Source organism: Pipistrellus hanaki, assembly GCF_964339955.1.
Source record: "Pipistrellus hanaki genome assembly, chromosome: 14".
Classification (NCBI taxonomy): Eukaryota; Metazoa; Chordata; class Mammalia; order Chiroptera; family Vespertilionidae; genus Pipistrellus; species Pipistrellus hanaki.
This window is the reverse complement of record NC_140516.1, coordinates 36042331-36065489: the sequence shown is the minus strand read 5'-3', so window position 1 is coordinate 36065489 and position 23159 is coordinate 36042331. Positions and strand designations below refer to the sequence as shown.

The following is a 23159-nucleotide window of genomic DNA, read 5'->3' as shown; positions in this document are numbered from 1 at the left end:
TAAGATATATATATATTAAAAAACTGCAATAAGCCTTACCCTAGGTTGTCACTAATGTAACGCCTGTGTTTGCTTAGCATTTTCTCAGAGCTGGAAAAAGCAGACCTGGAGAGTTAAATCGCCTCTAGGTAGGTTCTCAATATCTGGGCAGGAAACCTAAGGGCTTCATAGCAGTGCGGTATCCACCTCTATATCGCCACACCAGTTTAAAGTATTACACTTTATTACAGTAACAGAGTAATGATTTTTAACAATAAAAGCAGAGTGCCTAGAGGATGGTCCTGCCCTCAGGCCAAGCCCCCTCCCTGATGGTTCAGACCTGTGATGACGACAATAGTCCTCCAGATGTAACGCTTCCCCACTAGGTTCCTTGTTTACCAATTCTGGGCTGCTCTCTGTGCACTTGACAGCTGAGAACAAAGCTAGAGACGAGAATACGAGATGAATCAAAACGGACTGTGGAAAGGGCGCGGTGGCTGGCATGCATCCTGTGGTGGGAGGGCTTTCAAAGGCAAGTGACATTTTTCTGATCAGGTCCCCTGGGAAGAGTCAGCACTGGGGCTGTTAGCGTAGCCCTGGCTTCCCCTGCATGCGCTACAGTCAGGTGCGTGTCTCCAAGTCTAAGCCGTCCTTCCTCAGACACGTAGCCCTCCTGTGCCCAGCTGCCCTACGCTTCCCCTCTGAGCTGGCTCCCGGCTCCCGTGTCTTGGGGGCACAGGAAACCACGGTGGAGAGCCCAGCAAGCAATGGCTCCTGCCCAGACCGTAGGTGTCCAGAGACCCAGCGTTTAGGATGCAAATTCAAGAAGTGGTGGGGCTGTGAGAATAGGAAGTGAGCGTGCATAGCACCTGGTAAGAGGCACCCGAAGGACTGAAGTAGGAAAAGGAGCCATGAACCCTCTGGTCCCCGTGCTTCTCTTTGGGCTGCGAGTGCAAGCCAGGAGCTGACATGGGCTCCCGCCTGCCTCCTCTCTGCCCTCAGAGCCAGCCGTTGTTGGTGAAATCCAGGCGCAGCTCCTCCTCCTCCTCTGGGCTCAGCTCCTGCAAGGGGGCCCGGCAGGGGCCTCCGTAGTAGCCGAGCCAGTCCATGGCTTTCTTCAGCCCTGGGATCCCGAAGCGCCGGGTCACCTGAGAAGGAGGGCCTGTTAGGAGAGACTGGGGGGGTTCTACACGATACACCCCGGACCCGGACCCGTGTCACTCTTCGAAAGTTGGGGTTTTTACCCTTCCCCTCCATCCAATCTGTGATACCCAGGGTGGATTGGGAATCCAGACGGAGAGACCAGACGACAGGCCGGCAGCAGAGAACACAAAGCCAAAACCTCAACTGAAGACAGGGAGACGCCTCCCTTGGATTTAGGAGAAAAATCCACCCGATGGGGAGGAGAGAACGCAGCAATGCTGTGGGCCTGGGCGCTAGACTATGAGCGGTCCACAGCAGAGGTCCTGGACCCTGACCCAGGGCACAGCGGGCCTAGGGAGTCAGGCGCAGCCCAAACCTCTACTGGCCCTGCAGCAGGCTCCTCCCTGACCCAACTCTGAATGCTCTCACCGGAAAACAACGGATCTTTGTCCAAAGACCTTTCATTGTATAACCTTAGATCTTTAACTTAGTAGCTCTGAGCTAGTTCTCTTGTCTAAAAAATGAGAGGGCAGGGCATGATCTCTAAAATCGTTTCTATTGCCATGAGGGACCTAAGATTTTTGTCGGTTTAAAACCGCACATGGAGTTTTACAGAAAATGATGCATCGGGTTTCTGTGCTTTTAGCGTAGCAACTGGTTATTTCATGCTGATCAGAAGTGTTAGATGAATCTTTGATTCACTAAAAACTAGGAAAGTAATCATCACTTAATAAAGTTTTATTTGGAAATAAGAAAAGAAAAAAAACCTTAGAAGTATGGGCTTCAGGACGAGTAAAAAAAGAAAGTTGTTTGGGGTAAAAAGGTTGGCAGCCCGATGAAAGGTTGACTATTCACTATTCACCACTAGAGGCCAGTAGGCGTTAGCAAGCCTCTTCCAGGCCTGGCCCCAGCCAGCCGTGGGGTTCTCGTAACCCGGGCATTTCACCCCAAACCTGAGCAGGGGAGAGAGTGTGGACACAAGAAATACCAGAGACTCGTGGACCCTAGAGAGAAGCTTTCTCCCACCAGAGGTGCCGAAGATCTCTGATTTGGCCCTCTTCAGACCGTGAGAAAGGTTTGAATGCTTTGGTGTGCAGACAGCGGAAAGTCCTAAATATAGCCGGGGCAGGAGGCTGGCTGGGTGTGAAGGCTAAGGAAGGACATTGTGTTCGAGCAGGGCAGGGAAGTGAGGTGACATCAAGCTGCTCTTGGGGTGGCTGAGCCTACAGCCCAGGCAGCAGAAAGGTGTTCCAGGAATTCCTGAGTGTGTGCCCAGCGCTGGCAGAGGAGGGATCCCGGAGGGTAAGACAGGATGGCATGCCTAGCTTTGGATGGCAGCAGGCATCCTCTCTTCCCACGGGGCAGCCCAAGCGGCTTCATTTATAAAATGATGTGATAGCAACAACCTACCTCACGTCAGAAGAATTGAATGAGAAAAATGCCACTGCGAGGCCAGACCCCCTCCAAAGCCCGAGAAGCTTGTCCTCTTCCTGTCCTAGTGGTGGAAGGTTCTGGGACCTCCCCTCTTGCAGGTGGATGGGAGCAGGACAGCAGAGGTCCCACCTCAGTGGAAAGCCCCGTATGTCCAGTACAGCCCATGCCCTGGGTGGGGCTCAGCTGAGAGGCCCTCATTTCCGCAGCTCTTACTTCCTATTGACAGAGCGTCCCATCCCAGGAGAACCTTCACAGCCAGGGAGACGTATGCCTGCCTCCTCAGCTGTCCTTTCTCCCACTCTGAGTTAATCTGCCCCTTTGAGGTGAAGACATAAGACTGTGAGCAAAATCTGGCGGCTGCCCACCACTTTACCCAAACAGAAAACATTGCCTCACTCAGTCTGGGACTGCTGACTTAGAGGCAAGACATAAAGGGGCACCAAAAAGCTCAGTCATCAGGGTAAGTAGTTCATGCAATTAAAAATAAAATTCAAGCCGAAACCAGTGTGGCTCAGTGGATAGAGCATCGGCCTGTGGACTGAAGGTTCCCAGGTTCCATTCTGGTCAAGGGCATATACCTTGGTTGTGGGCACATCCCCAGTAGGGGGTGTGCAAGAGGCAGCTGATCGATGATTCTCTCTCATCGATGTTTCTAACTCTCTGGCTCTCTCTCTTCCTCTCTGTAAAAAATCAATAAAATATATTTTTAAAAAATAATATAAAATAAAAAAATTCAAAATCAATGCAAAAAAAAAATCCATAATGAGTAAAGTATCAAAGTTTTAAGTAAAGACAGGATCCAACAGAACTATGCCCTGCCATATCATAGCCTGAGGCAAAGTAAACGTGAGTGAAGCAGTGAACAGGCCAACTCTCTAACCATTGAGCAGAACCAGCCAGGGCTGTTCTGTGTAATTTTTTTTTTTTTAATGGGTAATATTTTCTTGAAGTAGATTTGGGGGGAAATTGTTTTGATAAGTTTGCTTCCATTTAAGCCAGGGATGTAAAATTATAACAAATTATGTTTTTGGTATTGATAAAATATTTAAAACTAAAAGAATGCCGTGAGCGTTAATATTCCTACTTAAAATTTTTTTTCAATACTTTTAATGTTATGGGGGAGTAAAAAAAAAATCACCATGCAGAAAACTAGCTAAAGCTTCTACTCCCAAGAAAGATAGAATAGATGTACTTTTTCCGATGCTTCCCAATAAATACAATGAAAAAGGAGTCCCTAGACATTATATAAAAACAAGCATCAAAAGGAGTCGGAAGGTAGAAAGAAGGAAGACCAACTGGGAACAACACACTGGTGGGCTAACTGGCCCAGACTTAGAGTTGAAGGTGCCAGCAGCCCTGAAATGCCCATGGGCAAAGACAAAAAAAAAACCAACAAAAGGCCATTCTCCACAGCCAAGGACCAGGAAAGGAGCAGACTAGCAAGATGGAAAACATTTAGACAATAACCACTCTATTCCAGGCTAACCCCCATAAAAACCAACAAAAAACTGTGGGCCCCACCCTTACACAGGCCAGCAAGGCTAAATAGGGAACCAGATCTTCTACCCCCAACTCAGCAGGAGTCTCCCTCCCCATCCAAAGGACGGTCTCAGAAGAGGCCTAGTGAGGAGTCACAAGCTTCACCACTGTCCACCCGTAGGAGGCCACCACCCACAGACACACTCGTGGTGCCAGTGGAGGCCACATGGGAGCAGTAGGCGGCACTCCCACCTTCCCAGCCCAGTTGGGATCAGCAAAAGCCGAGAGCAGAGCTGGTGCAGAGCTGAAAAAAATGTAAAACTCCCGCAAAAGCATCTCCAGGCCTAGATGGTATCACTGGAGGATTCCAAAAACCGTGTAAAAAAGATTGTATATTAATTCTATATAGAGTCTCTTCCAGAAAACTGAAGAGAAAAAAATGCTTTCCAATTGATTTAGGAAGCTACCATATTTTTATCCTAATACCAAGTCAGACAGAGAGAGAGAGTGAGAGAGAGAGAAAAGAAAACTACAATATCCCCCATAAATAGACGCAGAAAAATCCTTAATAAAATATTAGCAAATGAAATTTAGCAATATGTAAAAAGAGTTATACATCATGACTATGTAGGGTCTATTCTAGGGATGCAAGTCTGGCTTGATATTTGAAAATTATTAATAGAATACATACTAACAGGATAAAAAAAAATCACATGACCATATCAATCAATGTTGAAAAACATTTGACAAAATTCAACACCCATTAATGATTTTTAAAATTCTCTGAAAACTAGAAAAGGGGGAAAACTTTCTCACCTTGGTAAGGAACATCTATAGAAACCTACAACTAACATTCTACTTAATGGCGGAAGGCTGAATGTTTTCCCATAAGATCAGGAACAAGGCAAGGTTGTCCACAGTCACAACTCTTATTCAGCATGGTGCAGGAAGTTCTTGTCAGTGCAATAGGGCAAGAAGGAACTAAAAGTTACACAGCTTGGAAGGAAGAAATAAAACTTCCCCTATTTGCAGATGATATGATTATCTGTATAGAAAATCCCAAGGAATCTATGGAAAAAAGTCCTAGAACTAATAAGTGAGTTCAGCCAAAGTCATAAGATACAAGATAAACATATAAATATCAATTGTGGGTTTATTTTATTTTATTTTTTATTTTACTGATTTTTTTACAGAGAGGAAAAGAGAGGGATAGAGAGTTAGAAACATCGATCATCGATCAGCTGCCTCTTGCACACCCCTCACTGGGGATGTGCCCGCAACCAAGGTATATGCCCTTGATCAGAATCGAACCTGGGACCCTTCAGGCCCCAGGCAGACGCTCTATCCACTGAGCCAAACTGGTTTTGGCTCAATGGTGTTTCTATATGCTAACAATGAACATATGAATAGTAAAATTAAAAATATAATACCAACCCTAGCTGTTGTGGCTCAGTGATTTAAGCATTGGCCTGTGTACCCAAAGGTTCTGGGGTTTGATTCCTGGTCAAGGGCACATATCTGGGTTGCAGGTTTGATCTCCTGGTCCTGGTCGGCATGCATATAGGAGGCAATCAATTGATGTGGCTCTCACACAATGATGTTTCTCTCTCTCTCTCTCTCTCTCTCTCTCTCTCTCTCTCTCTCTCTCTCTCTCTCTCTCCCTCTCTCTTCCACACACACACATACCCCTTTCCTTCCAATTTCTCTAAAAAGCAATGGAAAAAGTGTAAAACAATACAATTTTAGGGGGAAAAATAGGAGAAAATCACAATTTGGTAGTAGGCAAATAGTTCCTCAGGTGAAGATTAACAACAACAACAAATACAGAACCATTTATAATCATTCAAAAAATGTAAGTCACTTGGGTGTAAATCTCTCAAAACTTGTATAGGATTTGTTTGCCAAAAATTACAAAATGCTGATGAAATAAATCAAAGGGAATCTACACAGATAGACATATCACATTCAAAGTTTTGGAGAAAGCATAGTAAAAATGTCAATTGTACCAAATTGGTATACAGGCTCCTATCAAAATCCCAGCAAGAGTATTTGTAGATATAGACAAGATTATTCTAAAATTTCTATGGAAAGGCAAAGGAATTCAACCTAAAACTGTTGAAAAATGAAATGGGGAGAATCAGTCTGCCTGATTTTAAGATTTATGATATACTACAATAATAAAGGCTACCTCTTATTGCAGAGGGATCGATCAACAGAAAGAATAGAGAATCTAGAAATAGACCCACACAAACACACCCACCTGATGTCTGACAAAGGTCCCAGTGACTCAATGGAGGAAATCACCTTTTCAACAAACGCTGCTGCCACAAGTGAATATCCATAAGCAAAAAGAGAACCTCAATCTAAGTCTCCCACTTCACACAAAATCCACTCAAAATTGTCACAAACTTATAAAATGTAAAGTTATACAATTTTAGGAAAAAATAGAAAATCTTCACAATTTGGTGGTAGGCAAATAGCTCTCTTAGACTGGATATCAAAAGCTAACCATAAAAGAAAGTATTAATAGACTGGACATTATCAAAATAAAAAAATGTTTGCTCTTCAAAAGACATTTAAAGAGCCAAAACAGGTTTGGCTCAGTGGATAGAGAGTCAGCCTACGGACTGAAAGGTCCCGGGTTCGATTCCGGTCAAGGGCATGTACCTTGGTTGTAGGCACATCCCCAGTAGGGGGTGTGCAAGAGGCAGCTGATTGATGATTCTCTCTCATCGAGGTTTCTAACTCTCCCTCTCTCTTCCTCTCTGTGAAAAATCAAAATATATTTTTTAAAAAAAAGACATTTAAAGAGAATGACAAGACAAGCTACATACTGGGAGAAAATATTTGCAAATCACAAATTTCAAAAAGGATTAGTATCTAGGATATATAATAAAATTCCAAAATCAACAGGCAAAAACCAAATAATACAACTAGAAAATGGTCAAGCAACATAAACTGACATTTCTTCTAAAAGCATATCCAGATGGTAAATAGATACATGGAAAGATGTTCTATAGTCAGCCATTGAGACAGGCAAGCTAAAACCACAATGAAATATCACCACATACCTATGAGAATGGCTAAAATAAAAGACATAAGATCACATTCTGATGAGGATGCAGAGATTGGATCACTCATACACTTATACCGATATAAATGTAAAATGGCACGCCACTCTGGAAAACAGTGTGGCCATTTCTTAAAATAAAAATTAAACATCCAGCCATCCTATCACTCAGCTATTATGTATTTATCCTAGGGAAATGAAAACTTACGGTCACACAAAGACACGTACATGCATGTTCATAGAAGCTTTGAATAGCTCAAACTGGAAACACCAAGCTGTCATTCAACAGTGAATGGTTAAACAAGTTGTGGTGTGGCCGTATCATGAAATATTACTCAGCAAGAAAAAGGAACAGTCTTATCGATATGTGCAACATCTGGACGAATCTCCAGAAAAAGATTCCGAGCGGAAAAGCCTATCTCAAAAGGTTGTGGACTAGACTATTTCATTTATATAACAGTCTTGAACTGGAAAAATTTAAAAATTGGTAAACATATCTGTGGCTTCCATAGGTTACAGAGAGGGTAGGGGCAGGAGGGCAGTATGTGTGGTTCTAAAAGTGGAACGTGAGGGATCTTTGTCGTGAAGGAAATATTCTATATCTTGACTATATCAGTATCAAAATCCTGGTTGTGACAGTGTTCCTACGGGGAAAACAGGTAGTGGTTCCTGTATTATAAGTTTAAGCTAAAACAGGCATAAAGCCCAGCTGGTGTGGCTCCGTGGTTGAGCATGGGCCCATGAACCAGGAGGTCATGGTTCAATTCCCAGTTAGGGGCCTGGGTTTTAGGCTCAATCCCCAGTAGGGGATGTGCATGAGGCAGCCGATCAATGATTCCCTCTCATCGTTGATATTCCCTCTCCCCTCCTATCTCTGAAATCTATTATCTACCTATCTATCTATCTACCCTGTTTCCCCCAAAATAAGACAGTGTCTTATATTAATTTTTTCTCCCAAAGTTGCGCTAGGTCTTATTGTCAAGGGATGTCTTATCTTTCCATATGCTAGGTCTTATTTTCGGAGGATGTCTTATTTTTGGGGAAACACGGGTATCGATCTATCTATCTACCTACCTACCTATAGGGACACACATTTTTCTTTTTGCCTCGGACTCTGCACAGCACTGTCTGGCATTGACAGGCTTTCTCTCTTGGCTCTTCTCGACTTGCCCAGCTCAGAACTGGGGTACACGGTCTGACTGCAGAACAGATTATTTGAAGACAGAACTCTAAATACCTCCAGCGTTCCAACGTCTCTGTTACCACTCTCCATCATTCTGTCAGGACCTGGCCCTTTATATAGGCCCTCGGACCCTTTCTCTAGGCAGTGCATTTAAGTCAGGTCCCAGGACAGCTTGTGTCACAATCCCTCAGGATGCTTACCTCCATGCCTTAATCCGTGAGCCTGAAGGATTATAGTTTTAACTAGATGCCTAAACGAATGCTAATGCTCACTAAAGTTAGGGCTCAACTTTGTCAGAAGTCAAGATTTTGAGGGAAGCACAAGAGTCCCCACACTGGGGTGTTTTCTAAAAGGACTTTCTGAGAGGGAAGAGATCGAGTGGGGACCCTTGGGCCTACCTTGCATGCATCCTGCTATTATAAGGAGGACACAGAACCACCCCCCCACTCCCCCACCCCCGCCCACCACCCCTCGACTGCCATTGGCTGGGGGCTCACCGCAATGTTGGGCTCAATGAGGCGGAGCTGTAGCTTCTGGGCGTCTTCCCACTGCCCCGTGAGGCAGAGTCGCTCCAGCTGGCACACCTGGGCCCCCAGGACGTTGGCCAGGGCACAGATGCCCCCCACAGCCCCTGCCCAGAGAAGGATGCAGAACATCAGCCAGAGCTTCTTCTCACAGAGAATTCCCAACCCTGGCCCAGAACCTCTCTGTTAGAAGCTAGCATGTGGGTTTCTAGGCCACCGGTTGGCCATGTCCAAGGCCCGCTCCGTGAGTCCACAGAGCACAGAGAAAACCTGCCGGCATAGTCAGCGAAGTAGAACCCCCAAGCAGAGGGTCAGGGAACAGGGATTGAAGGCTAACTCAAGGGCACTTCCTTCCCTGCACCGTTCCCCCCACCCACAAAAAAAAGTAAAGTTCCATCTGCCAGTTGGCACCTCCACACTCCTCTACTGGCCCCCTGACCCACAGGGGGTGAGGGGAATGGGAAGTCTTGGCTCTTCTGAAATCTTATCCCCGCCCCCACCCCCACCCCATCCTGAATTCAGCTTGGAACAGGGGTGGGAGGTGGGGGGGGGGAGCGGAGAGTGCTCTGGACACGGGTCACCGGGCATTTCCTCCCATTGGCTGCAGAAAGCTGGACAAGCCATAGACCCTCTGGTCCTCTTGGTTCTCCTCGAGGCAAGGAAAAGGGGCTGGCTGCAATCGCGGAGGCCCTCTCCCTCCCGCCAGCCTGTGCCTGTGGCGTGAAGGCTAATTAGGAGTGCACCTAAGCAGAGGGGCTTGGATCCTGGAGAGAGAGTAGGCAATGCCAATAGGTTTATATAGCTGCCATTTATGTAATCCCTCTTATGTGCCAAGCACTATGGCAGCCAGTGCTCTCTGCCTCTCAGAGTAGAAACTCAAACCCAGCGAGGCCGAGTACCTCGCCCACTGACAGACACTCAGTGAGTCAACAGCAGAGCTGAGATTCCAGCTCAGACCCGGGCCTCCAGATCCTTTTCCATCTACCCCGTCCTCCGGAACAAGGCGTAACGGAGTCGCCTTCTTCCCCTGTGCTTTAAAGACGCAGAGAGGGGTGTGCAAGGACCTAGTGAGCCAAAGTCTGCACAAACCAGGAAGAACAGGACCCGGGAGCTTTGAAAAAGTAATTAAATCTGCGTCAGCTGAAGGAGCAAAGGGCCCCGCCCCCATCCGGCACCCTTCTCCGGCTCAAAACCCAAGGACCTTGACCCTAGACAGACAAGAACAGTCGGTCTAATGGTGACATTCCCAGGGTCCTGGACTGGGATAGACTCTGATCAGGCAGCTGAAGATCCCTGCCCGACCCTGCAGGTCTGACCATTCGTTCTAGGCCGGAAGCAGAGAAAGAGCAAAGTCAACTCCGGATTCCAGGGGAGGGAGGCTCCGGGCCTCTGTGAGATTCCGGGAGCTAAGCTTACCACCTAAGCATGGAGCTTGGGACTTAGAGCATTGCAAGCATTCCAACGACAGGCCAGGGTTTATACCCGGCCACCCTCCTCCTCCGCACAACAAGGTCACTCACAAGCACCCAGTGTCCAGACAAGCAAGCAGCGTGCTAAGCTTCTGAGGTTACAGAGCGAGCAAGCTGGCAGAGGCCCTCTGCAGACCCAGTCCTGGCACTCATGGTCTCTTCCAGCAGACCCCAGTTTCCTGGCTATGTCTGGGCCACCCTCACAGTGTGAGAGCAGCGGGAGGCCTACCCACGGCGTAGCTGGCCAGCAGGAAGCCAGCCGATCCGGCCAACACCTGGAAATCCTGCCTCCTGGTCTTGTGAATCATCAGCCCGATTCTGGTCACCTGCAACGGCAAGGCCCGCTGTGAGTGGAGCCCGGTGCCCCAGGCTAGCCTGTGTGGGGGCTGGGCCAGGGTGGGCCAATGAGAGCCTCCCCTCCACCTGCCCACTCCCAAGATCCCACAGGACAGAGAGGACCCAAACGGAAGCAGGTCCCAGAACTGCCCTGAAGATGGTAGCAGAAGAGAAGTGGACGGTGCCCCCAGCCAGCAGCTGCTGCCACTCACGTCACCACCGCTGTCCTTGATGCCGATGATGTTCGGGTGCTGGGAGAGCGTGACCACCGCGTCCACAGGCAGGTCGAGGCCCGTGTTGGCCGGGACATTGTACAGCACCACAGGAACTGGAGAGAGGTCAGCGACCTGAGGGGCACACAGAAGAGGGGAGAGGGCAGCTGCCCAGGCCCCACAGGTCCGGGCCTGGGCACCCTGGACAGGCCCACCTCCTGGGCCGGAAGTCACAGTGCCACAGGCCCTGCTTGAAAGCAGGAACAGTGGGTATATTCATTAGTGAGTGCTCTCTACGTGCCAAGCACCGTCCCCGTGCTTTATGTTTGATATAATTTAGTCTTCACAACAACTATAAAGAAGTCCCTTTAGCCGAAACCGGTTTGGCTCAGTGGATAGAGCGTTGGCCTGCTGACTGAAGGGTCCTGGGTTCGATTCCGGTCAAGGGCATGTACCTTGGTTGCGGGCACATCCCCAGGAGGGGGTGTGCAAGAGGCATCTGATCGATGTCTCTCTATCATCGACGTTTCTAACTCTCTATCCCTCTCTCTTCCTCTCTGTGAAAAATCAATAAAATATATATTTTTTAAAAAGAAGTCCCTTTATGCCTCCTACTTGAGAAGGAAGGAAGCAGAGACAGCGTGGTGAGGGCGGTCACACAGCGGGCACGCGGTGGCCTTTCTCCCCTCCCCAGAGCTGCCGTTCTTGGGACGTAGGCTCGCCACTCTGTTCCCAGCTTCTCAGTCTCCTCTTCCCAGGCAGTATGCCCCCCTCATTCCACTTCCTCTCGGTCCCAGCTCCCACCCCATGCCCACCCCTCATGCCCACCTTGGTGTAGTGGTGAATGAGGGCCGCGCTGCTCATGCGGCCGCGATAGTAGCAAGGAGTCAGCACCATGGCGACGTCAGCCCCGGCCTGGGCCATGCTCACCGTCATCTCCACCGTGGCCTGCGTGGCTGCGGGAGGAAAGAGCGGGGGGGTCTTCCCTGTGGGCCATGCCAGGTGGGAGGGGGAGGAGGAAGAGGGCTGGGCTGGGACCCGGGGGCAAGCAAGGGGGTGCAGGAGAGACAAGCACGTAGACGGAGGCCAGCCCCTGGGCCGGGGAGCCTGGCTGCCCACCCCCGGGGGCCCCCAGGGCCCAGGGCATTATGGCCTCACACTCGCAGCCAGAGCCAGCTACCAGGAGCTTGTCCTTGGGCATGGCCTGGCGCACGCGGCTCACCACCTCCAGGCGCTCACTGCTGGTCAGGAAGGGGAACTCGCCGTTGGAGCCCTGGACCACAAAGCCTGTGGGGAAGATGGCATTGTTAGAGAGTGAGAATGTTGGAGCATGTTTCCAGAGAGGCTGTAGACTGTGCCCCAGATAGAGTTATCAGTGCTGACACCGGACCAGGCCTTGAGATACGGTCTCATGGCCCCTTCCCAGCATGTAGGCCTTCTTTCAAGGGCAGAGTAGGATTGACTCCATTTTGTACTCTGTCTTCTATCTTGTACACGATGTATCAATTACCCAACCCACCCTTATATCAGCCAATAGAAATCAGAGGGAAGTAACCCCGTGTAACCGGACCCTGGCCCTCACCCCACCAATCAGAACCAGCCAACTCAGTGGTCTGAGCATCACCCCACCACCCAACCCTAAACCCTATAAAAAGACCACACTTTCAGAGTTCGGGGCACTCTGCATTCTGCCGCTGCGTCGGTAGAGGCAGGGAGACCAGACTCGAGTTTGAATAAAGGCTCTTTTGTTTTTTGCATCGGACTCAGCTCCCTGGTGGTCCTTGGGGATCTTGAAATCTGGGCATAGCAGGCATCCCATCAGTAGACACCTTCCCATCCTCTTAGGAACAGCACGGACATTGCTGTTATGCTCGCCCAGGCTCCTTACCTCCCGGAAACCATAGCTTCTCACACATTGCCTTCCCACCTCTGTTCGGATGCAGCCAGAATATCTTAAACAGCTGCAATAACAGTGTTCACCCCGTTTTTCTTTGTTTTAATAAACTGTTTCAGCCATACCCCAAAGAATAGATGATAACACAATTCACATATATGTATTCAGTACCCATGGCAACCCTCCCCTGGTCACCTTCCTCTTCCTCCTCTTGCTGTCCTGGCTCAGGTGTTGTTGTCCCCATTCATGTCTTTATACCCTCCAGACATATATGTGGAACCATAAATAAGATATAATATGGGTTCTGACACTTTAAACTTTATAGAATAAAGTCAGACTTATCTGTATCTTCTGCAATTTGCCATTTTTTTGCCCAACATGTGTCCGTAGCAGGACATGTAGCTATGATTCAGTCACATTCAGTATCCTATAGAATAAGAGCCCAGCGACCGAATGGCAGAACGACCAGAACAACTGGTTGACCAGTCACTTTGATGTGCACTCACCACCAGAGGGCAGACACTCAATGCAGGAGCTGCCCCCTGGTGGTCAGTGCACTCCCACATCAGGAGCAGCCACTCAGAGGGCGGGTCCACAGCAGTGCTTCCACAGCAGGCAATCCCTGCAGGCCACGCCCTCTACCAGTGCACAAATCCCATGCAACGGGCCTCTAGTCATATAATATTCTATTGTGAGCTTAGACCACAATTTACTTTTTTATTATTATTATTATTTTGAGAGAGAGAAAGAAAGAAAGACGTCGATTTGTTGTTTCACTTATGCATGCATTGATTGATTCTTGAATGTGATCAGGAATGGAGCCCACAAGCTTGGCATATCAGGATGATGCTCTAACCAACTGAGCTACCTACCAGCTGAGCTACCTGGCTAGGGCCCACAATTTACATCCCATTCTCCCTCTGAGGACATTTTCAAATTTAATTTTAATATTTTGTTAATCCTCACCTGAGCGTATTTTCCATTGATGTTTCAGAGAGAGTGAAGGGTGGAGCAGAGACAGAGAGACGCTCTATCCACTGAGCCAAACTGACTAGGGTCCTTTGGACATTGAGAATGTTTCCTTACTTTTGCTAGCACAGCTAAAGCAAACATTTTCTGTAAAGTCTTCTGTGCCCATGTCTAAGGGATTCCCTACAGTTTACTTAGGTGTGTAATTAACAAATTACACACCTGCATGTGCCATGCTCTCTGGTTATCCAGGTCACACCCATAAGCTTAAAGAAGAGTCTGTGAGGCCTCGTCCAGGCCAACATGGGGTTGTCAGCACGAATTTTTGCCAATTTTCTAGGGGAAAAGTGACATCTCATTCTTTTCTTTTTCATTTTCCTATTTTATCCATCACTGATATGGTTTCTAACATGACCAGCTAAAGGTATCAACCCTTTTATATCCATGAGAGACCAGCAGAATTGCTGCTATTCAGCTAAATCTGAAAGGAATGTTACTAAAATCATGTCTTCCCTTTAAAAAAAAAAATACTTTCTCCTCTCCACCCCATTCCATTCCAAAAATATTTTTCTTCAGTAGTTGACAGACACAGCGTAAAATACAGGATTATTAATAAGTGCAAGTGTCTGGGGGAAAAGGAAAGAAAATAAAGCCAGGAATGATATTGATTTCCAAACCCCTGCCACACGCTTGTGAGCGACGGGTCATGAATTTGATTTGGAGCTTCCTGACTGTCAGAGCTAAAAGGGAAACACGGTCAGCTGACAGATATGTGGAGCTCAAGATAAAAGCAAGGCGGCCGCCCTGGGGAAACACAGAGTTTCCTGGCACTGAGACCAAGAGAGAGTGTTCCCGTGAGTCATCCCTTCTTCAAGGGACACAGTGTGATGTGGAGGCAGTTGCACCACAAACCTTTCCATGCTCCTCACGACACCGTAGGATCCCACTCTGCCAGGTGCCAGGCCGGCTCACTGGACACTGAGCGGCTTCCTTCTCTTCAGGTTTTTGCCTTGCTAATGTTACAGGGAACATCTTGAGGCAAATACCTTTTGGCGTCTGTTGCATTGCTTCCTAGGAGCTATTCCTCCGCTTCAGGCTGGAAGCCGATGGTAGGAGCCTCTTGCTACATGAGGCGCCGTGCTTTCCCAGGGGGCCATCCCCATTTGTAGAGCTGCCAACCCTGGAGGAAGGCTCCAGTCCAGTCAGGATTGGACCAGCACCCTCTGATTTAGAGATCAAAGACTTAGCGATGAAGTCTTTGCTACTTCCTCTACATGGAAGAATATCTCCCTCCCCAGCTGTGCCTGCCCCCGCTCCTTGAAGGAGGCCAACATGGGGTCTTTCTGCAGCTACTTCTTCAGCCATAGCCACTCATTCCCAAGACTCCCTTCATTCTGGCGGTGTGTTCCAGAGGCCCCTGGGCCCCACTGGTGGACCTGCCTCAACAGCAGTGGTCAGAGAGACCCACTCTGAGGGTAAAAGAGGACCCTGTGCTCAAGACTCCTAGTGGCCTCCTGGCATGGCTCAGTGGTTGAGCATCAACCTATGAACCAGGAGGTCACAGTTCAATTCCTGGTCAGGGCACATACCTGGATTGTGGGCTCAATCTCCAGTAAGGGGTGTGTAGGAGGCAGCTGACATCACTGAAGTTTCTCTCTTTCCCTTTCCCCTTGTCTCTGAAATTAATTAAAACACACACACACACACACACACACACACACACACACACACACACTAGAGGCCCTATGCAAGAAATTTGTGCAAGTGTCCCGGCCCTCTCAGCCCCGGCTTCACCCAGAAGGTCATCTGGAAGGTAATTCGGCTGTCTGGTCTAATTAGCATATTATGCTTTAGATATAGATATAGATATAGATATAGATATAGATATAGATATAGATATAGATAGATATATAGTTATATAGATATTTTTTTAAGACTCCTAGTGGCCTCTCCCTTGTGTCATTTAAGGGAGCATCTGTCCCAGTCCTAACTCCCAAGACAGAAGAAAGGCCAGGCTGGGAGAGGGAGTGTGGTAGAGTCAGGGAAGCACTGGACCCAAGTCACCTCTGGCTATTGAGCCAGTCACATCATGCCTGAGTCCCATTTCCTTTCTATGGATGACAATAAAATCACTTCACTTCTAACCGTACAGGGCTGTCCTAAGGCCCAAAGAAGAAAATGTACAATAAAGCCTTTTGAAGTCTGTGAACTGCTGCCCCAGGACCACCCCCCCCCCCGCCCCCCGCCTACTTGGCTAGATGTGCAATTTCAGGCCTGATGTGTCTCATTATATATATAGTCACTTATTAGTAATGTCAAAAATATTCAAAGTCTCCTAACACTGGACTCATCTGGGGACGGTGGGCATAGGACTGGCCTTAGAACAGAGCAGTGGGTCTGGGTCTGGGCTTCAGCGTCAGCTGAAGCAGGGCTCTAACCCCAGTGACATCACAGCCTCGGTCACCTCAGGTGAATCACACCTCTGGGCCTCAGATGCTCACTGCAAAATGGAGAGAATGTAATATCTTTCTCATGGGTCTGTGCCATTAACAACACAGAACGTGGCACACACTAAAAACAAACAAATCCTCAAAAAGAGGGAGCTGTTAGCAGTAGTAGTACTAGCAGCAGCAGCTCCGGCAATCCTAATATATAAAAAGCCAGGGGCTGTTATGACCGAAACAATCAGATGGACGACCTAACACAGGCTGAGTGGGGCGACCAGGCCCGCAGGGGGGTTAGTGAGGGATGACCAAACGACTGAACAGCAGGCTGCATGGGGTGACCAGGCCAGCAGGGAGGGAAGTTGGGGACAACCAGGCTGGCGGGGGGTGGAGGGGTAGTTAGGGGTGACTAAGCCAGCAGGGGCAGGGGGCAGTTAGAGGCAATCAGGCAGGCAAGCAGGTGAGCAATTAGGAGCCAGCGGTCCTGGATTGTGGGTTTGGGTCTGGTCCTAGATCCCTGGAGAGGGATCTAAACCGGCAGTTGGACATTCCCCGAGGGGTCCAGGATTGGAGAGGGTGCAGGCTGGGCTTAGGGGAACCCCCCACCCCCACCCCGCCGCCCCCATGCACGAATTTCATGCACCAGGCCTCCAGTGCTAATATAAACCAGGAGAGAGAATATATAGCACAGTAGCCCTAAGGGTGTGTTGGGAGGTGGGGGGCAGGCACTACATGGATCCCTGAGGGCGCAGGGAGCAGGTGGGCAGGAGGGCTGCAGCAAGGATGCCACATGACTGGAGAGGCCATCAACCGGCTGAGGATGGCCCCAAGAGGACAGGGGCTACAGCCCACCCCGCTCACTTACTTCTTCCGGAAGTCTATCTCACCTCCTTCCCCCCAATGGCTGCTTCCTCTTTCCCTGACAACAGCAGGCTGGTGGGTGGGAAGCCCCTGGAGATATCCCGTCCCCAGAGCCTGAGACCTGGGAAGCCACTGATGGTTTCCCAAATCAATTCAGCAAAAGAGCCCACACCAAAAGGGGTGTGGGAGAAGGACCCCCCACCCCCCAATTCCTGCCCAGCCCTGGCGCTGGTCACAGAGCCCCCAGACTCAGAGTGAGGGGGTTCAAGGCTTTATTGGCTCAGGCATGTGGTAGCCGTGTGGCTCTCAGCTGCTCCTGGGGTCTGCCTCTTCTGTCTTCTCTCAGTGAGTCTGCAGGAACCTGTTTGAGTCTTTTTCAGCTGCTTTGCTCCCTCCAGCTCTTCCTCCATGAGGGGCCATCCTCGGTGGCAGATTCCACCCCTGAAGTTGAAGGGGTCCGGGACCCCTCTAGGGGCCTGAAGAAGAAGGGGTTGGGATGACAGCATCTCACTCTGGGCCACAGAGGCTGTGCGGCAGGAGAGAAAACAGGCCTGTGATTGTAAGCCAGCCTTGTTGGGGGGAAGGGGCGTCTCCATCCGTGGTTAGGTGGCTTCGAAGGGGTGATAGGTCTGGTGGCTGCGGGTGGGCAGGCTGTGGCTCTGGTGGTGGTTTGGGTGGCTTGGATGATCCTGGTGGCCGTGGTGACCATGGCCATGGAAGGTGTGTGTGTGGTTCATACCAGCGACGGTGGTCTCCCGCTGTGTGAGGAAGTTGCCCTTCAGCTTGATCTCCATCTCCTGGAGGGCCTTCAGATCCTCTTGGTTGATGTCCTTGGCCTCCAAGTGGCCGGAGTTCCGGTACACCATGGCACGCTGCAACATGGAGTTGGCCAGCTGGCGACCCTTGTTGTCAAGCTCCTTAGTGGTGGCAGCCACGGCGGCCCACGTGGCCTCGTCTGTGGAGGACTCCTTGTGGGTCTCTCTGACCCCTGAGTACCCAGGCGCCTTCTGCTTGTTGGGGAAGGGCTCCCTGGAGGCAGGGTTGGCCTCTCGGTTGACGGTGTCAGGCTGGGGGGCGGGGACGCTGCTGCCGGGGGCCAGCTTCTCTTCGGAAAGGCGGCTAAAGTGAGATTTGATCCAGTTCTCATTCTGCTCTTTGGGGCGTTCCTGTGGCTCGTGCTCCTCTGGTGGAGGCACCGCGGATAGCTTCCTCCTCCTCCTCCTCCTCCGAAGCCACATCATGAGGCTCCCACCTCCGAGTAAGAGGACGGTCCCCAGCACCACCTTGCATGATGGCTGCTGGATGATCTCCAAGAGGTTCTCCAGGACCCTAGCCAGGCAGCAGAGCTAAGAGTGCACTGGGAGTGGGGGAGCCCAGATGGTATGTTTCATGCTTGAAAGGGCGGGCTCCCTATGGGTGTCTGGCAGGCAGGCCCACCGCTGCACCCCTTCCTAGGATACCCCTCCCGCCTCAGCAATGAACCCCATTATGAGGTCCTTTGGTGGGGGCGGGGGCGGGGAGGGGAAGGGCCACAGCTCCCTCATGTCTACCCCGCAGGCATTGTCTGAGGCCAGGCTCTGTCTCCCACCCTGACGGCTACCCCCAAGGTCAGTGGAAGGGCAACTTCCCCCGCTCGGAGTCCCTTCTGTCTTCTGCTTGCGACCCATTCTGCGACTCAGTCCTTCTTATCTCCCAGCCTTTGGTTTCTCCCCCTTGCCATCCAGGGGTTCCCAGCAGGCAGAGGCTTCTAGAGCAAGCTGTTTGTGGTTGAAGGACACCCGTGGTTAGGCTGGCATCCCTTCCTGGCCACCTGAGGCGGCAACTCTCTCCACCCAGAGCCCATACCTGCTGCCAGAACATTCTATCCCCATTTGCAGCCCCCAGCCCCGTTATGGAGCAGGGTCCAGAAGGAAAAGGGGTCCAGCAAGGAGCTCATTCTAGAATAATGTGAGGTCACAAATGGGGAAGGGAAGACAGCAGGGCTGAGAAGGCAGAGCAGGTAGGACAAGAGAAGTCACCTGGTCCCAGATCCCAGGGCCATTCCAGGTTGGGGCTGCCACATCTGGCCTTAGTGATGCACCTGCAAACCCAGAATCTATCCCCACCCCGATCCCACCCCCGTAAGAGGGCACAGTGCAGGCTGTGAGCAGGTGGCCAGCCTGCCAGGCTCTCCGAAAGTACAGACAGCTGACAGCCTGGCCCACAATCCCAAATTGTATCCAGGGCTTCGGGTGGAAACGGGTCTGGGCTGCTCTATTTTTCCCCCCCAGAGGCAGCTAATGTTAAAATAGGATTGTAAAAATTGTGATGTTTTAAACAAAATATTTTATTTAATGCAGTAATGGCTTTCATATAAACCAAAATTATCTCATCACAAGAAAGCGCGGCTGGTCCACATCCTAAGGGAGGAAGACACGAGCCCGAAGGTCTGTGGGAACGGTGACTCCCAGTCCGGCTGGAGGGGCTCTGTGGTCGCCCAGTGACCTCGTTGGGAAATAACAATCCAAAGTTCATCTCTGAGGTTGTTTGTGAGAGTGAGTTCAGAACCAAATGGCCTCTCAGCAACAACTCCACCCTCTAGTCTCTAGTTATAACTTTTATTTAAAAAGAATACTCTTTATCCAAATAAGCAGTACAAATTAACAATGAAAACATAAAAATAAAGAGCTCCACTAGTCCATCATCTATAATGATAAAAGCCCAAGCAACCATCACAACCGAACGGACAACTGGACAACCAACTGCGTAGGGAAACCAGGTGCAGGGGCGGGGGGGGGGGCAGTTGTGGGTGACCAAGCCAGCAGGGGGGGAAGTAGGGCAACCAGGCTGGCAGAGGAGTGGGGGCAGCTGAGGGCAACCAGGCCAGTGGGGGAGGCAATTGGGGGTGACCAAGGCCAGCAGGGTGGCAGTTAGGGGCAATCAGTCAGACAGACAGGCAGGTTAGCAGTTAGAAGACACTGGTCCTGGATTGTGAGAGGGATCCCAGATTGAAGAGGGTGCAGGCTGGGCTGAGGTGACCACCCCCCCCCCCCCCGCCCCATTCATGAATTTCATGCACCGGGCCTCTAGTAGTATAATAACTATGTATGGTATTAGATTTATTGGGATGATCGCTTCGTAAGTTATGTGAGTGCTTAATCACTAGTTGAACACCTGCAACTAATATAATTTGTACGCCAACTGTAATAGAAAAATAAAAAATTATTTTTAAAAAAAGCTACAGGGTTTCGGGCCATGGTTTCCAGAACAATCTCTAGCTGTTCACCGATTTAACAAGATAAATTCCCCACTTTGGGGGGCCTTCTTCATGGTGCAGGGGGGCCTGGCAATGAGAACTGTGATGGTTCTCCCCCTGCCCCTGAGTGTTGAGCTGCAAAGTGGGGCCAGGATCAGGCAAGAGACACGGCGATTTCACAGCGAAAGTGGCCCACTGCTCCCTTCCTGGCATCTGGCCGTGTCCTGGGAGCAGTGACAGGACCCTGTGGCTCTATGGTCCTTGTGTTAGGGCCTCCTATTTGAGCTCTTTATATATATAAATATATGTGTGTGTTTCAGAGAGGAAGGGAGAAGGAAAGATAGAAACATCAATGATGAGAAAGAATCATTGATCGGCTGCCTCCTGCATGCCCCCTACTGGGGATCAAGCCAGCAACCCAGGCATTTGCCCTTGACCGGAATTGAACCCGGGATCCTTTGGTTCCCAGGCCGATGCTCTATCCGCTGAGCCAAACCAGCCAGGGCTCTTTGAGCTCTTTCTCTTTGGGAGAAACGCTTTGAACCCGGTGGCTCAATTCCCATTCTAAACTGAGGAAACTCCCCACGGTCGCTGTTAACTGGTGGAACCAGGATTCTTCCCCAGTCTCCTAACTCCAGGTGCTGGGCTCTTTCCACACAGCCCACTGCCCCTCCCCCATCTTGTGTTGGGGGTCAGAGAGCGGGAAAGTGGGATCTGGCTCCTGGGCGGGCTGAGGGGAGATGGACTAATGCCAGCCAAGTCCACGGCAGCCTATATTCCCGGCCGCTGCCCTGCCCTCTGCAGGAGTTGGGGGTGGGGGGGTTCAAAGACCCTGGGGGTCTCTGTGATTCTCTGGGTGGCAGGCAGACATCAGACGCGGAGTCCACCCTCCTGTGCTAAGGCGTCCTGGAACCTGGGAGGTGAAGCAGAGCCTTCTCTCCTCTGAGAGATGGAAGGCGCTTCTCACTCTGCTTCAAGAGAACCAGGCCTCCGCCCAGGCCGCCAGGCCCCCAGGACCTGCGTCCCAGCAGAAATTCACTTAGTGTTCGTGTCACAGCTCAAAGCAGGCGTGCACAGGGCACTCATTGTCCTCTGAGGAAGGATCAGTCACCTCAGATGGAGACGGATGGGGTCTCAGGCCAGCAGTCATGTCCCAAAGCAGCTCTGCCCTCATCCCCGTGCTGTCCTCTTAATGATCATGATCCCTGGGCTCAATCCCTTCCAATGCATCGCTCTGCCACCGCAGCCTGCTTTCACTTGCATCCTCTCCGATTTCTCCGCCGACCGTTCCATGAGATGGCCACTAGCACTCCCACGTGTCAGGTGGGGGGCTGAGGTTCAGAGAGACTGGCTCCCAGCTACGTTGGTCGGGAACAGTGTAATAACTACTCGAGTTTCAAATCAGACCGAGCTGTGATTGGAAACTAGCGTCCATGTTCTTAATTGCTCCTCCCACAGCCTCAGTCGGAGCCACTCCGTTTCAAGCCGGTGCTGACCAGACTCTGCCTAGCAACTCGGCAAGCAGTGCAATGCAGTGGAGTGCAGCTCAGCATGGCTGTGCAGTAGTGGAGCCTGGGTTCAAATCCCAGCTCAGCCACATACTAGGAGGTGACTTTAGGCAGGTGACCCTGTCATCCTGAGCCCCATCTTCCCATCTGTGAAATGGGGCTCCAGAGAGGACTGCCTCAGGGACCTGTCATGAGTTAGGGATGAGGGTGGCAGGGCAGGATAGAGGGACTTTGCCACGTCTGTCACCATCCATTGTGCTTGTGGCCGTGTTGTATGTCGAGTGGCACTCATACGACCTGGTCCCCGGCCTCAGAGAGGGGAGACCCGCGTGCACAGGGGAAGTGAGGCAGAGAACCCAGAACGGGAATCAATGTGGCCAAGGGAGGCGTTACCCAGAAGAGAGAGCGCAAACAGGGCTTGGCGGGGGCCGAGCCCGCTGGCCGGGCGGCCACCGGACACCTGGCTGCCCTCACACCTGCAGAGTGCCAGTGAACAAGGACTTTCACACCTAACACCTCGTCGGAGCCTCGTGATAACGCTGAGAGCTCAGATGGCGTGTTAGCGGTGCACAGCGGTGGAAACTGAGGCAGCAGAGACTCGGTCAGGGTCTCAGGCCGGCAGAGAGCTGCCACCTGACTGCAGACCCGTGCACCTGTCAGACCCTCTCCCGTAGTGACATGAGCCCCATGCTGCACTGCTCCCCAGCTGCTGGACAGGCCGGGGGGGCCTCCCTGCGGCTTCAGGCCGAAGGGACCAGGCCCGTCCCATCTCCCCCCGCCCCACAGCGGACAGGCCCACTCACCTTTGAAGGGGAAGGCGCCCAGTTTCTGCAGGTTCTCCTCCAGTTTCCCATAGTCCACCTCCGAGGTGGCGGTGAAGGGGGTGGTGAGAGGGGGATAGATGCCCGCGATGTCCACCTTCCTCCCCTCCCCGGGGGCCCGTCCCCCCACACTCCTAGACAAGCCCCTGCTCAGCCCCTGCCTCACAGAGGACCAGACCCGGGGGCCCAGCATCTCCGCAGAAGCCTGAGGCAGGCCAAGCGAGTCTCTGGCCCTAAGGGAGGCTGCGTTTGGACCCCTTCCGGCCCCTGTTAATGATCAATGTGTTAGTTAAAAATTGGCTGCCCCTGACTCGTCAGCCCTGGGGCAGGCTGGGCTGGGTGTCCCCAGGGTCGAAGGCTAGGCCTATAGGGCCCCAGGGCGGGGGGGTGGGAGGGACGGGAGAGGTTCCTCCTCCTCCTGGGGAGCAGCTGGAGGAACGCCACAGCCGGATGGAGGCCTGGTTCCTGGGGTCCCGGGACAAAGGGTGTTTCTAAGGGGACCTGAGTCCTGCTCCCACCGTTTCCAGCTCAGAGCCAGGAGCCCTGCCAGCTTCTGCTTGGCAGTTCCGTGTTGGTCGGAGGAGCCGATTGGCTGAGC

The 23159-nt window shown here is 51.1% G+C and overlaps 2 protein-coding genes across 4 annotated transcripts; both read right to left on the bottom strand.

Annotated features, from left to right (window-relative positions):
* Positions 1-205: 205 nt before the first annotated feature.
* Positions 206-23131, bottom strand: HOGA1 (4-hydroxy-2-oxoglutarate aldolase 1). Of its 3 annotated transcripts, XR_014796734.1 has the most exons (8): positions 22544-22876; positions 11988-12116; positions 11658-11785; positions 10830-10964; positions 10511-10607; positions 8786-8919; positions 849-1127; positions 206-422 (listed from the first exon to the last, which is right to left on the bottom strand). XR_014796734.1 is itself a non-coding variant. In XM_084903357.1 (7 exons), exons 1-7 carry the CDS (start codon positions 22752-22754, stop codon positions 978-980), a joined length of 984 nt encoding a protein of 327 aa, XP_084759483.1. In that variant the 5' UTR covers positions 22755-23131; the 3' UTR covers positions 206-977. The 3 variants fall into 3 exon arrangements, 2 of the variants coding, with proteins under 2 accessions (XP_084759483.1, XP_084759484.1); XM_084903357.1 differs by having other exon boundaries at positions 206-1127; positions 22544-23131; XM_084903358.1 differs by having other exon boundaries at positions 206-1127; positions 11658-11855; positions 12052-12116; positions 22544-22879.
* LOC311632213 (uncharacterized protein C10orf62) lies at positions 17475-18366 on the bottom strand. Its single transcript, XM_084903359.1, has one exon. It carries the CDS (start codon positions 18236-18238, stop codon positions 17600-17602), a length of 639 nt encoding a protein of 212 aa, XP_084759485.1. The 5' UTR covers positions 18239-18366; the 3' UTR covers positions 17475-17599.
* Positions 23132-23159: the final 28 nt, after the last annotated feature.

Excerpts from the sequence above, each read along its gene's own strand:
- HOGA1 (XM_084903358.1), bottom strand. The coding sequence starts at position 22,754 with ATGCTGGGCCCCCGGGTCTGGTCCTCTGTGAGGCAGGGGCTGAGCAGG. Across the intron at positions 10,608-10,829 it reads TCAAGGACAGCGGTGGTGAC|GTGACCAGAATCGGGCTGAT; the intron begins GTGAGTGGCAGC and ends TTGCCGTTGCAG. Across the intron at positions 1,128-8,785 it reads TCATTGAGCCCAACATTGCG|GTGACCCGGCGCTTCGGGAT; the intron begins GTGAGCCCCCAG and ends CCTCCTTCTCAG.
- LOC311632213 (XM_084903359.1), bottom strand. The coding sequence starts at position 18,238 with ATGATGTGGCTTCGGAGGAGGAGGAGGAGGAGGAAGCTATCCGCGGTG.